This window comes from Pristis pectinata, chromosome 8 (genome assembly GCF_009764475.1).
Source record: "Pristis pectinata isolate sPriPec2 chromosome 8, sPriPec2.1.pri, whole genome shotgun sequence".
NCBI classification, from domain to species: domain Eukaryota; kingdom Metazoa; phylum Chordata; class Chondrichthyes; order Rhinopristiformes; family Pristidae; genus Pristis; species Pristis pectinata.
The window spans coordinates 28,569,088-28,584,228 of NC_067412.1; the positions used below are offsets into that span (position 1 = coordinate 28,569,088).

The 15,141-nt window shown below is 40.5% G+C and overlaps 1 protein-coding gene across 2 annotated transcripts in view; it reads right to left on the minus strand.

Moving 5' to 3' along the window:
- The window catches only part of chtf18 (CTF18, chromosome transmission fidelity factor 18 homolog (S. cerevisiae)), an 89,393-nt gene extending 74,302 nt beyond the window's left edge, over nt 1-15,091 (minus strand). Inside the window, exons 1-10 of one of the 2 annotated variants that reach the window (XM_052022466.1) lie at nt 14,880-15,091; nt 12,197-12,448; nt 11,374-11,518; nt 10,097-10,289; nt 8,376-8,465; nt 7,101-7,153; nt 5,066-5,210; nt 3,140-3,358; nt 1,954-2,051; nt 1,208-1,331 (exon numbers count right to left, since the gene is read on the minus strand). In XM_052022466.1, the coding sequence (XP_051878426.1) occupies nt 1,208-1,331; nt 1,954-2,051; nt 3,140-3,358; nt 5,066-5,210; nt 7,101-7,153; nt 8,376-8,465; nt 10,097-10,289; nt 11,374-11,518; nt 12,197-12,448; nt 14,880-14,979 (1,419 nt within the window). In that variant the 5' untranslated portion in view covers nt 14,980-15,091. The remainder of the gene's footprint in view (nt 1-1,207; nt 1,332-1,953; nt 2,052-3,139; nt 3,359-5,065; nt 5,211-7,100; nt 7,154-8,375; nt 8,466-10,096; nt 10,290-11,373; nt 11,519-12,196; nt 12,449-14,879) is intronic. The other variant, XM_052022467.1, reaches the window with a different exon arrangement.
- Nucleotides 15,092-15,141: the final 50 nt, after the last annotated feature.

Below are 15,141 nucleotides of genomic sequence, written 5' to 3' on the forward strand. Positions count from 1 at the left end.
CCTCTCAGTCCTGTTGCAGGGTTTCGACAGAAATATCAACAATTCCTTCCCCACCCCCCACAGATGCTGCTCAACACACTGAATAGATCCAGCAGATGGTTTGTTGCTTCAGTTCTCCAGCCAGATGTTGTCCAATTCCCATAGCCTACATGAGAGACTATAGAGGGATCTACCTTGAAAGGAATCTTAAAATCAAGGTCAAATCAATTTAGGTCAGCAAGCACAACGTCATTATGGAAGGGATGGTTTCCTCTACTTAAATTTTAAGATTTACATAAATATTTTGAGACAGAAAAAATTTGACACAACTGTTACTTCTCTGCAACATCTTGCTACTTTTTCCCTTGAAATCAGCATCACATTCCTGATTTGCTTTGCCTTTAGTCATTCTTTCTTGGAAGTTACTACTGGAACTATCACATTATTTGCATATTCATGTAAATTAGCTTTCTGTTCCTCATTTGTAGCTTTGACGCGCGAAAGTGAACACACAGGCAGCAGAATTTCTGGAAGAGTTCCTGTTTGTCATTTACATATTTGAGAGTGTGTTTATTAAAATAACTTTCTCCTGCCTCTGGCACCATCTCTTACTTTATCTAACACTGTCAGCAATTTATGAGGCTTTCAAGCTCTTTGACTGGGCCACCTGTTCGTTTTGTCCTTCTTTCTTAATTGCTGATTTAACTAAAATACTCATTAATCACTCATTGTCAAACAAAGGATAGATTTGCATCTTTTCAGATTCTTCAGATTTCAAGCATTTGAAGCTTTTTTCTTAACCGGATTAGAAGATATAAAAGTCACCCAAGAACATTTTATTCCCTTTCAAAACAGCACTATTGGCAGCACTCTGCACTCTTATTAGACCATTAAATTATTTTCATGAAGTACATAAACAGTAATGAATAATACAGCAAAGCTTGACTATTTTGGGTAAGAATCCCTGTAGGCATGGTCTGTCAGAGAACCAACACTAATCAATGATGGTGTACTCAGATGTTGAAACTGTCCTAGTAAAAAAAAACTAGTCCACCCATACCAAGACAAATTGTTTAAAGATAAATAAAAAGTATTCTATTCATCTTTCTTGGGACTGTTAATAGAGATTGTAATTCCCGGTTTCTATTTATATCATCTCTCTGGTATTCAATGCAGATACTTAAGAACTGTTCCAAATACATTTAACCATTTTAGAACATTGACTCACAGTGGGAGCACCATCGATTTCATCAATGATCAGACAGTTTGGCTTCTCGTTGGCTCCAAGCACGGATTTCATCTGGGTGGCACTTTCGATCCTGGTTTTGAATACCTCTGGACTACGGTCATCACTATGTAGGAGTTAAACAGCATTACTCTATGACAAGATGTAAATAACTGTTGATACGATACTTGGTTCACCATTTTACAATCCACACCCTGGCCGCCTCCCCCCTTTTGAGCACAAGGTCCACAGGCACTGTAGTCCTCCACTTTATATTTCCTGCTACCCCTCCTATAACCCCACAGGATGATTTAGATCCACCCAAGATGAACAGGAGTCTCAGTTTAATAATGCATCTGAAAGATGGTGCTTCCAAAAGTGCAATGATCCTTCAGTACTGTACTGACACAACAACCTAGATAATGGGCAGTCTTGATCTGGCCTTGAACCCATGACCTTCCAACTCAGGAGGCAAAAGTTGTACACATTAAGCCACTGCAGATACCCAGCAGAAAATTAATTTCTTTGGCTATTACAAAAAGATAAGCCTTGGTAAGGAGTTTGTTTGCAATGTATGGAGAAAGAATTAACTACACATCAAGGCTGAGACAAGCAGATTGGCATAACAAGTAGCTGAGGAAATCACTAGCTCTATTTGCAAACAGAACTTCAACAACAGAAACTGTAACCACTGTTCTACTAGAGTTTTAATGATTTTTACAGGATAGAGTTAAATTCCTCATTCTCACCTTGCATTCATCTCCACAGCATTGTACCCAGCATGGCTTGCAATGACATGAGCCAATGTTGTTTTCCCTAGACCAGGTGGTCCACTCAACAGTGCCACCTAGAGACAGGGAAAAGAAAGGATCAATAAACTCACTTTTTTGACTTTTAGTGAAGAAGATTCAATGATAAACATTGGAGAAGACACTGAAAATTTGCCCTTCTGTGAATAGTACCATTGAATCCTTGACATCAACCGAAAGGGCAGTCGTACCAGTTTAGCATCTCATCTGAAAAATGGTCACCTGAGACAGTGCTGTCCTCCTTCAGACTACGGGATACCTGTCTGGAGTGGGGCTTCTACCTATGATCTCTTGACTCAGTGGGTGTTATCTCTCTGAGACACAGCTGACAATGGACGCTTGGAGAACAGCAGAAGTCACTCATCTGTCAAGCAATGCTGCTCTACATTTGAGGGTGTGATATATCAATACTGATTTTTTTTTAAAAAGTTAAACAGACTGAAATGTGATCCAAATTTGTTTCCAAGGGGCTGCACTCCACAGTAATGCTTATTTTCAGTCACAATGATGTAAAAAAGTTACTTGCAAACACAATATGATGAGCTATAAGGGTTAATTAACTGTAGTTCCCGAAAAAGATTATGGCACACTTTTATTTTGATGTGGATAAATTGCAAAAATGGTCAGTGATTTAAAGAAATAGTCAATAATAAATCAAGCTCCAAAAATCCAAAGATCCTTTGGAAATTATTTTAGGAGCTGAGAATTGTGACTGTTGGGCATTTTCCCTCAGAAAGCCAGGGCACAAGTGGAAGAAAACTGCACCAATGAAAACTTGCAATATTGTGAATGGACAAATCTACTCACAGACCATTGAATATATCTGTGAGGTCACAAAAAAGTTCAATACTATATGCCTGTGCCCCAAGTTACACTTGCTCAAATAAGGCGAGCAGGTAAAAAGGGAAGGACTTGTACTTAAGTAGTACCTTTCACAAATTGAGATAATCACAAGTGAAGCTGCTCATTTACATACTTATTGTTTTTAAGGTTACAGACCAAACCAACAGAATGCACAAATTCCTTTAAATGTTCATGCATATTTCACAGGAACATCAAGACATGACCTGGTCACCCCTGCACATTTGGTAAAAGAAAAATGGTTTGGTACTCAGTGTCCGGTTACCTTGTACTTCGGCCTGTTATGTGCATCCAGTTCAGCATCCAGGATCTCCTCAGTAATCTGTGTCTTGCTTTTCCATTTGTTCTGCTGCTGTTGTTGGTGTGACTGTTTTAAAGATGAATGCTTTTCTATCACCTGTTTGCTTTTCTTCACAGTCTTTTCTCGGCCAAAGACTACAGTGTCCCACAGTTTCAACCACTTCAGGAGGCAGCGATTGGTGTACTGCAATGACAAAAGGCCCTTAGAACCTGGAGAAAAGTTTGATATACACCCGTGTGGAGCTAGATTTAAGCAAAAGTAGCAAACAACAAATTGCTGGTAAAGGAAGCTTTAACTAAATTCCACTACTCAAATAATCAACCAAGCTTCTGTGATGGTGCTCTTGCTCTTAAAGGGTATGAGTTCAAGCCTACTCAAGACTTGAAATGTAATCTAGATTGACACCCCTGCACAGTACCAAGGCACAAGGTGTCAACAGCTGAGACATTAAACATAGGTGGGAAAAAAATCCCTTTGCATTAATTTAAGCAGAAGAGCTCATCCCAGCAATCCTAATTTCATAGAATGATACAAAAACTGAGGCAGCTATTCAGTCAATCATGCCTGTACCAGCTCTTTGAAACATCAACTTAAGGTCAGCCAATGTTTAGGCCTCAATTAGTATCACTGAGACAGATCATAATGCCACTGTGGCATGGACATTTGTGAGACTTAGTAAATTTGCTGTTGCTCTTCCAACATGACAACAGCAACCAATTTCACTGAATGTAAATTGCTTTTAGATGTTTTGTGGACTCTTCTCCTCCTTCAAAATAAAGATGAATAGCTTGCCTATGTCATTTTAATCTTCCTTACTACCTCTAGACTACCTTTCTCAGACACATGCTTGTGAACGCTATCAACTTCTCCCTATACGTCAGCATTGTCCTAACTTGAAGGTAAAAAAAAAATCAATTAAACCTGCTTCAAAAAATTCAGAACTTCCTTTCGTCATTTGAGTTGTGCCGATCCTTTTCAAAATCCTGGAACACATTAGGGTCACGTATGTACATTTCTACTCCAAGCAGGTTTACAGACTGCTTCCAGAATCAACTCCTTGCAGCTTGCAAGTAAAAGCCAGTGATTGCTGATCACTGCCACCACATTTGTTTGGAGGTTTTCAATTGACTATTCTACACTCCTCCAACATGCGTCACCCTCCAGCACTCCTTACCCCATTCGCCAAATGCATCTCCAACACAAGCCAAACGTTAACAGCTTTAAATTGGACAAACAAATGACTTTGATGCTCACGTGCATCCTGTTCTAATAAATTTCCTGGCTCAGATCTCAGGGTAAGTGTGGCATGTACACCATTACTGTCCTGCTCTCCCAGCAGCTTCTATTCCAAATCCAATCGTATCTGCCAGCACTTTGCCCACTTACACAGCCAAACCTCTAGTCCATGCTTCCCTGACTTAGGAGCTCAGCAGTTCAATACTCCCCTGGTTGATTCAACCTTCCCAAAAGCCTCAACTTATAGTGGAGTGGTGGTTAGGCTCTGGAATGCATTACTAGCAGTGGACACAGATTCACTTATAGCTGTCAGAGGGGAGGTGGAAAACCATCTGAAGATAAAGAAAATGCTATCTGGAGAAGGAAGGACAGTGCGAGTGGTCTCATTTTGTACTGCAACCATTGTGTCATTTTATAAACATTATGTACTCACAGGCAACAAATCCCACTCAGCTCAAACAGTTCCAAACTCCAGAGAGCTGACCAAAATTTCCACATTGATTTCAAACCCACTCCTCCTCTTTCCCCACCATCTTTACATTCTCTTGAAAAGGCAAAGAGCACATTGAGTGCTCAATTTCAGAGTTTGATACCTACAATTATCATTTAATGGCACAGCAAGATTGGCTAAGACTATGCGACAACATTACTTACATCATCACTGAGCAGCTCTGTGTACTGTTTAGGAGTGAACTTATCTACCCACAGAGTGCTGGAATTGAATTCATCAACTGCTTCACCTTCATCTGCAGCCGTTTCTTCCTCTTCATCAACCACACCAAACTCCTGGTCAATCTGGCTTTAAGAACAAAACATCAAGAGAACAGAGAGAGTAAAGGAACCGTTAAATGTCAAGTCTTAGTGTTTCATTCTGAACCAGGTTTAATTTTAATCCATTTTATGGATATTTATTTTGACCTATGTACATTCCCAAAATCAGAACCAAATTTTCTTGGCCAATCAAGCAGTCTCTCTTTCAGAGATGAACGAACCCAAAGATCTGTGTTGCTTATCAGCCACTTCCACCAAGCAATTCCACTTTAGCAATGATTCCAGCACTTTCATTATCATTAATGTGACACTAACTGGGTTCCAGTCCTCTACTTTTCTCCAATTTGTCGCCATTTCTTTTTTGGTATTGGTATATTATTGTCACTTGTTCCAAGGTACAGTGAAAAGCTTGTCTTACAAACCGATCGTACAGGTCAATTCATTGTACAGTGCAGTTACATTGAGTTAGTACAGAGTGCATTGATGTAGAACAGGTAAAACCAATAACAGTACAGAGTAACGTGTCACAGCTACAGAGAAAGTCCAGTGCAATAAGGTGCAAGGTCACAACAAGGTAGATTGTAAGGTCATAGTCCATCTCATTGTATAAGGGAACCATTCAATAGTCTTATCACAGTAGGGTAGAAGCTGTCCTTAAGCCTGGTGGTACGTGCCCTCAGGCTCCTGTATCTCTCCTCTTCCATCGAGTAGGAGAAGAGAGAATGTCCCAGGTGGGTGGGGTCTTTGATTATGCTGGCTGCTTCACCAAGGCAACGAGAGGTAAAGGCAGAGTCCAAGGAGGGGAGGCTGGTGTCCGTGATGCACTGGGCTGTGTCCACAACTCTCTGCAGCTTCTTGCGGTCTTGGGCAGAGCAGTTACCATACCAAGCCGTGATACATCCAGATAGGATGCTTTCTATGGTGCATTAGTAAAAGTTGGTGAGAGTCAAAGGGGACAAACCAAATTTCTTTAGCCTCCTGGGGAAGTAGAGGCGCTGGTTGAGCTTTCTTGGCTGTGGCATCTATGTGATTTGACCAGGACAGGCTGTTGGTGATGTTCACTCCTAGGAACTTGAAGCTGTCAACCCTCTCGACCTCAGCACCATTGATGTAGACAGGTGCATGTGCCTGAAGTCAATGACCAGCTCTTTACTTTTGTTGACATTGAAGTAAAGGTTGTTGTCATGACACCATTCCACTAAGCTCTCTATCTCCTTCCTGTACTCCAACTCATCACGGCCTACAACGGTGGTATCATCTGCAAACTTGTAGATGGAGTTAGAGCAGAATAGTGCTTATATGTATGTAATAAATAGCTTAGGGAAGGTACATCAAAAACAATACTTCAAACTGAACTAGGGGAGGGAGAGAAAGCACAATCCGGTGTTATATTTCATTAAAATCATCACGGGAAATTCTGCAATCACTTAGTAAAGATTTAACACAGTAAGGGACTTGGACTATGGACCATTTTAACTCAAAAGGAGGTAGAATGGACTGAAATAATTTGAGTAATCTTAAGTTCTATGATCGCCCCAAAATTGTACAAATGTCATCAACAAGACAGTCAATGTGAAAAGAATGAAGCATTGTTGCATTTCCTTCCATTTTGTTGCTCTCTAGAAAGATGGGACTACCTCAGTGGAGTACAGATTCAGAACCTAATCACAATACAGAATACTGCCCAAGTCACACAAGGTTCCCATCAAATCCTGTCTTTTCCATTGAATTGTGAATTTCCAATAGTCTCTGATTGGCTTCCAGGCATTTGCAGTTTTTTTTAAAATTCAAAATGCTGTATAAAATGTTCCCGTTAAAAAGCGTAGAGTGAAAATCAGAGCTCCAGCAACTGACGACATTGAGGCCTCCCACATTCAACAAGCGTTAAGCTGCCTTTTGTCACAGTACCCAGACTTACCTATTCAGCATCTCACTCAACCTCTGAGATTCCTCTATCACCTGTCGTCGATGCTAGATAAATACAAAGATTAACAAGGAAACGTTTAGACAAAGAATCATGCACTGAAGAATACTTGTTCAGGATCTGCTCCTACGTTTAACTAGCTCAGCCCCAAAACTCAATTAAACAGAAAAAGTATTGTGCAAGCAAACCGAATTAAACCAGCAGACCACTGTCCCCTTAAGCTGTTAGAAATTCAGAAGATAATAAAGTTTTGAATTACCTTTTAATATTTTACATCTGTTTGAGAGAGTGTTGGTGGAGGGGGAAGGGTGAAAGAGGATGAGACAGAGGTGAAATTCAGGGAAAGATAAGAAAATTAGAAAGAAAAATGAAAGAAATGAAGAGAGATAGGGAGGAGGTAAAGATGGAAGAGGGAAAGAAAAATGGCCGAGGTAGGGGAGAGCAGCTTAGACAGGGAGGCATGGGCAAGAACAAATAAAAGCAAGCATTTAAGTGTGAGGTTGGGCGGTGGGATGAAAGGCACTCTTGATGGGGTAAAATTGTTACTACTTACCAACTTAGTGGATAGGGCTGGGAGGAGCAAGAACAGGGGACAAAGTGGGGAACTTCTGTTTATTTATAATGACAAAAATACAAGAGGACAAGTGGGGAAAAAGTCACCCAAACTTTAAGTGCAATCTGGATGTGTTGCTCAATGACTGGCACAAATAACAATCTGCTTCCAAAGTATATGAATATGGTCATTTTTTTTCTTACACTAAGTTTGGGAGAGAATGGGGTCACCTTCAATCAGTGGCATGCAAGTAGTTATAGGACTGTAAAGCCACACAGTACTTTACTGCGGAGGTACTTGGCTGTGTAACTTCACTTAAATGACTTCAATAGTGACACCTGCAGGAAAGACAGGTGCAGGCAGGCACCAACAAATTTGAGTGGAAGTGTCACAAAATTGAAGATAGCAATCTGTATCGGTACAGTCACCTGCTCAGTTTAAGCCATTTCTGCCAAGAAATGCTGCAAAATGAGTAAGGAACGTGCTTAGACATCAGCCAAAAGTCACCTTTGTTCCCTCAATTTTTAATGCAAAACTTGGGAGTCAGAGGTAGTGAGGGTAGAACTGTAAAGCATTTATTGCAGGCTGTCATGTGTTAGATCATCATCTCTGCCTACATGGATTGCTCTTAAATGGTTCAAACTAGGTACCATCTATTCATTATTTCACTCTACACTAGTCACCACAATTTGCTACACTAACAAAGTATTAATTACCTCTTCAGCAACTTGTTCTTTCAGATAGGAGAAAGGCATTCCCAGTAAGTGCAGCTGCCTTTGTCCATTCCAACGATGAGTGTTGATCAACTAAGACAAAACATTGTGTTATTAGTGCAGCAATCTTCAAGTCAAAACATAATTGCTACTACTTATTCCTTCAAGTTGAAGACTGCTCTTGAATAAACTGAATGCCAGTCAGATTATGATGACTGGGAAGAAGACTTCTCAAAACTATGGAGTGTATGTGTCCCCAATAGTCTCACCAATGAAAACGGATGGATAACCACTTTAAGTAACTGTCTCACTCTAAAATCTTGTGTACAAATTGGCAGCTCTTTTAAAAAGTCTCCTTGCCTTTGTCATCATAATCTGACCAGTGCTCCATTCATTCAAGAGCCATCTTCAACTCAAAACATTTCTACATTTGGAGGAATAAATAGCCGACAAACGGTGCCTACACTTCAAAGATTACTAGAATTGTGAAGACTTTACCGAGGCATTAGCAAATTCTTATAAATGGAACTCCTTCCAATCTTTAAATGGCTAGCAGTTCCTAAAACTTATGCCAGAAATTTCTGCGACTGTGAACTCACCCGCCAGAGGCAACTGTTTGTTGCTACAACCTCACATGATTTTGAATAACTTAATTTGATTTTCCCTTCAGCTGCTCTGTCCCAAAATTAACAATCCAGAATTCTCTACCTTCTCCTATTAACAGTGCTAGCTTGCCTAATGAAGGACAGAAAGATCTGCAAGTACACATTAAATTGCTATCAGGAGAAAGGAGTGAGACTGCCTTAACAGCACTTCTCCAATATTTAAAACATTTACAAAGAATCTGAAGGGAGTGCAGCCTGAAAAGTTCCAACTAGAGCTCAGTGTTCTTGACAGTTTCAGTAACTTTGAAACAGGACATTGGACAGACAACAAGTTTTACACCCTGGGACTGAGAACCCAAAGCATACCTTGATTCCTAAATATGTCTCCACTGCATATTCTCATCTGTGTGTGAAAGAGCATGGTGTCACAGTTTCTGTTTCCTTTCTACACCAAAAGGATTGATTAACTAATGGCCTAGAAATGCACATTGACAACATGGAAGGTGCGCATGTGGAAATGGGGTGCAATGTTTGATTATAACAAAAATAAATTACCAAAGCAATATGAATAATGTGAGCAAAATGGACTCTGCTCCACAAAAAGGGCAAGTCACAAAACATAAGGTAACTGGAATGGGAGTGAAAAGAGAATATGTACCTGAACAAAAACAATTACATTTTGATCACTCTCTCCAAAATCAGTTAAAGAATTGCAAGTTCAACCATTCATCAGAAAAGAGCAATTATAGCATTTTTTCTTAAAATAAGAGGAAGGAAGGGAAAGTGCAGCAATCTGTATAGTGTGACAAGCTGACCCTGTGGCAGTCTGCTTCGTACATGCCCTTCTGACAAGCCTCTGTCAAAACCCAACTGGATAATCAATTCAAAGGTGGGATGGGAAAAATGCAAGAATTTTAATCCCTTTGGGATGAATTAAGATTGTGGAAGTCCTACCTGAGGTTCCATTTATACAGTTTAAAGAGATAATACAGCATTTTTGATAACATGAATGTCCTTGTAAACCAGCCAGAATAAATCCAAAATGTCATTACAAAGAGTATTCATTTGAAAAGCACTTATTTTGAATGGTACAAATGGTCACTCCTTCAAAGCTTTCACCTTCTGCTCCAGCCTCATGTCTTCATCTTGCAGGACCATGTAAACTCTTGTTCCATCAGTCGATGTCACTTTGATGTAATCTTCCATAACTGGAGGACGTTTCAGAACTCGCTTCTGCACCTTGATGGGAGATTCTTCCATGGGAGCCACATCACTTACACCAAGGGTGTCCTGAATAGATGTCTTTGGACTTCTAAAAAAAAAAAGTGGTCAACATAAACTGTACTATTAAGCACTATTTTCATTTAAATAGTACCTTGTGTCAAAATATTCCAAACCCATTCACACATCATATTCACTTATGAATTGTTATAATTATTGTTGACTTGGCAACTGTAGTAGGCATATGGTGCCAGTAAAATCTCAAACAACGAACTGTACGAGATACAAAGTTAATTTTGAAAGCCCTAGATGGAAAAGGGATTTTTTGAAAGAATATCAGAAGCTGTGTTTTTCTAGGAATCCGCAATTCTGACAAATTATAATTATTTGAGTCACTGAAGCATGCAAATAGGATCTCAGTTTATTATCTTTTTCAAAGGACAGACCCTTTTGCCAAAATAACACTCAGTACTACACTGGACTGTCAGCTTAAATTATCCACACTTGCCCCGAGAGATCTTTCGATGCTACAAGTCAGTGCACAAGTTAAAACTTCAACGATATAGACGTCATGTTACAGTTGTACAAGACGTTGGTGAGATTGCACTTGGAGTATTGTGTGCAGTTCTGGTCACCATACTATAGGAAGGATGTGATTAAGCTAGAGAGGGTGCAGAAAAAAATTCATAAGGATGTTGCTGGGATTGAGCGCTTGAGTTACAAGGAGAAACTGTTACGAGGTCGGTACTATCTTCCCTGGAGCGAAGGAGGCCAAGGGCGATCTTCTGGAGGTTCATAAAATCATGGGGGACATAGATAAGGCAAATGATCACAGTCTTTTTCCAAGGGGAGTCTCAAACTAGAGGGAGTAGGTTTAAGATGACAGTGGAAAGATTTAAAGGGGATCTGAGGGGCAACTTTTTCCACACAGAGTGTGGTGGGGAGATGGAAGGAGCTGGCAGAGATAGTGGTAGAGGCAGGTACAATTACAAGGTTTAAGAGATATTTGGATAGGTTCATGGATAGGAAAGATTTGGAGGGAAACGGGCCAAACACAACCAAATGAGACTACTTCAAGTAAGCACTTTGGTTGGCATGGCAGAGGTGGTTCCAATCTCAAGAGAAGGCAAAATGAACAGAGACAACAAAACATGGTAAAGGAAATTGCAACCTACCCAGGGTGTTGGATCTGGGGGAAGTCATCTGGTGATGAGGGTGGAGTAATCTCATCATCTAGTAGTGGAGGTTCAGGCAAGCTGACCAGTGACTCAAATTCCAGTCTCTTCACAGCATCTAGCCTGGGCCTCTTGTGCTTGGGAGCTGCAGTAATTAAATAAAATCACTCAAGGCATATTAATGGTCCATAAGCCATGCCAATAATTTATTCCTGAGAAAAAGAGGATCTGCACAGTACTGAGATTTCATATGTCTCATTCTTAACCATTTACAGCTGCCAAATCACTTCATACTGTACGACAGTTAGGAAATTCAGATTTGCGAGCTAACACATTGAAATGGCCAGCAGTGGTGGAGATACCTGCTAGTAAAACAATGAAAGCATGTGGCTTCAGAGAGCCAAATTCTGAGAACAATTTTTGTAGCGGCCCATTAACACTGGAGAAGTTTTTCCACTCTAAGAAAATGTCACCGTCTCTTTTATCATTCTAAAAGATGGGATATTCAGGGCTGATGTTCGGGATGGCCAATCACACTAGGAGCTCAGGCAGAGGTCAGTACAATAAAAAACAAAAATCTTTTGAGTCCCATTGCCTCTTGCCCCAAAACTCCTAAATTGCATTTCTGACATGCAAAATTCAATATTGGCAAATATTTGGGAAAGGCTTCCTATTCCTTTCAGCACTTAAACACATGGATATTATCCAGTTCAACACTGAGCTCTGTAATTGAACATATCTGAAGAGATATTAATTCAAACAAAAACTGCATATGAAATTGGAAAACAGCTACAATATCACAGTTCATCGATTGTTTACATACTCATTATTTGCTCTTGGTCCTCATGCAGATGGTCAAGGAATTCCTCTTCCTTAGGCAAGTCGAGGACATCAAGATTTCGTTTCTGAGGAAAGGGGCCTCCCATCTTATCCTGTTGTTCTTTGTGCTCCTGGACCTGGATCCTACCAGTTGGCTCCTTCCTGGCAAAGACATCACCAGATGCAATGGCTTCTTCAAAAGTCTGTTTGCTCTGTCGAAACTTGGACTCCTTAAATGTTCTCACGGGTTTGTCGTCTATGGGGAAAATTTAAAACAGCTTTAACAAAGTTCTCAACCCTCAAGACTTTAGGCAAGTTCAATGCTATGAGGCATTAAAGGCAACAAATGGGTGACAATAATCAAAGATATCAAATCATTGTTGAGGTGCCAGGGTGAACATAATTCTATTCAGAGATTTGGAAGGGAGCAAGCATCCATTAAATTGGGCGAACAGGGGACCTCTTGTGGAGCAGAAATGAGGGACTTTGTCAGTTTATTTGTGGGAGTACTATTGTCAATACCTTTGCTGCTTTGTAAGGACAATTGCCTTTGAAAGACATGACACCTTGAGTAGACAAAGGTATGCTAGTTTGAGGAGGTTACTGACCAAGATACAAGTTATAATAACTTGCATGCAACGACCTGACATTACTGGATGGAACCACAGGGGAGTAAGGGTTTTCCTCCATAGGAAGAGATAATGAAGACATTTGAAAATGTCTTCAATCTGGCTACTCTCACATCTCCCATCTGGGAACAACAAGCCTACAGCATTGATTTTTTTTGTACTTCAGAACCTGATCCTGCACAAACTGAGTACTGAGGTCTAAATTGAATTAGCAGCTCCTTAGTTATGTGGCAAGAGCCAAGTATTAGCCAAGGATTATCTGCAAAACCTTGCACAAATGGCCATTGGCCGTGGATAAGTTTAGCCAAGCAAAGTTTGATAACTTTTTAACCAAAAGGGTTACCAGGACCAAAGGACAAACTTCATTTCAACCAACATAAACTAATGCACATCCTCCAAGTAGGAGTTTTAGAACAGTAATTGGGCACAGTATCCTGGATTATTTTATCTTTCCCAGGTCCAGGGCAATTCAAGCATCACTCAATTTGAATTAAGTAAATTCAGCACAAATAAGGGATTGATTTTGGATTCCTCAAAGTTAGTATGGCTCAACTGTACTTTTCCTATAAGGTTGTACCCATTAGTGATCAATCATTTTAAACTGAACTTTCTTTGACAAATGCTACTTTTTTTTAAAAAATGGATATTGCTTTTTTCATAACAAAAGAATGAATGTAAAAAAAACCTAGTAATCAAACCTGGGGAAGAATTCCATCAAATAGTTTAGTTGGCAGTTCCACAATTACAATTTTTTTGTTCCAACTTAAAAAAAAATGGACTCATCCAAAGTTATGCACTCCTATGCAGGCTATAATCTCCATCTCCTTCCAGCCTTATCCACTGTCATGTCAGATGCCAATCACTGGCACGTACATGCAAGGTGGAGGTCATTGCTATCATGCAGTCTACATGGCTAATCTTCATATACAAGTGTGAAAATTTAAACGCATAACCTTTGAACATAATACTAATTATCTAAATTAATCCTGTACAAAAATACTGGGTCATGGTTTACTAGAGATAGATCTAGGAATTGTCACTTTACACAAAGTCGTTCATTAAAATGAAGTGGAGCCATGGCAGCAGGGAAAGAGGCAAAATCTTTAAGATCAAAGAGTAAACTATCAAGTGTGGGACACAAAATAGAAAATCCTGGTAGACAAGAGACTGCAGATGCTGGAATCTGGAGCAACAATCGACCTGCTGGAAGAACTCAGCGGGTGAAGAAACATCTGTGGGAGGAAAGGAATTGTCGATGATTTGGATTAAAAACCTGCATCAGATCAGAAAATCCTAGTAACTCAGCAAACCATTCAGGATCCATGGACAGTACAATTAAGTTAATCTTTCAGATGTACAGGTTTAGCAATCATATTTAACATTCCCCAAGACATAACAGGGGTCAGAAAGCACAAGAAGCAGTAGTCTGCAGGCTTCCAATTGGACGGACTACCAATGAGACATAATGGGGACTTGCAACAAAGAAAATGATTTAATCATTGGTTTCTAATCTTGAAATAGACTAGACAAATCAAATTGATAAAATTCATATTAAGCTCTTGGAATGCACTTGAGACAGCTTTCTAAATAATATGTTGTGGACCCAACAGGTTTAATTAATCTTATACTAAAGGATGCTCTGTGGAAGATTGATCAAAGTACAGCAAATTTCACATTCAGTTTCACTGTGCCACACTTGTCCAGAGGTAAAGACTTAAATAAAGCCAGTTATCCAGGCGTGAAAAGCAGTGACGACAGATGTCAAAACAAGATGAAAAGTATGACAGGAGATGAGCAGTGGTAGACAACTAAAGAGACATTTGCTCCTTCGAAAAAAAAGTGACGGGCAACCTCCGCCACAGCCCAAGGAGACTGAGGGCCAGGGTAAGGGCCTCGGGGCCAGACCCCGCCGCTCGCCCGGGGCCAGGCTGGGAGAAGGTGACAGCCGGCAGACTTTTGCAGCGGGTGGCAGAGGGACACAAACCAAGTTGTGATCCGGCCCTTTCACCATGAACAACTTGCTGCACTTCAGCAGAACACCACAGGCTCCCGCTTTACCGTAGGTCGGCTCATCCATTTCAGCCAGAACCTCCAGCTCGTCGGCGAACTGACTTTCGAACTCATCCTCCACCCCGTACAGGTCGGCGTCCTCCTCCATGTCTCTCCGCACTCAGTCCTACAACACAAAACTCCCGCCACACCGGCACTCTCCTTCCGGTCTGTGCTGTCGGTGACGTCAGAACCAGAAGAAATGCCCCGCCTTCTAACCCATACTGGTATCCTAATTGGGTTTCGAAACTATCAATCGTTGAGCATCCAT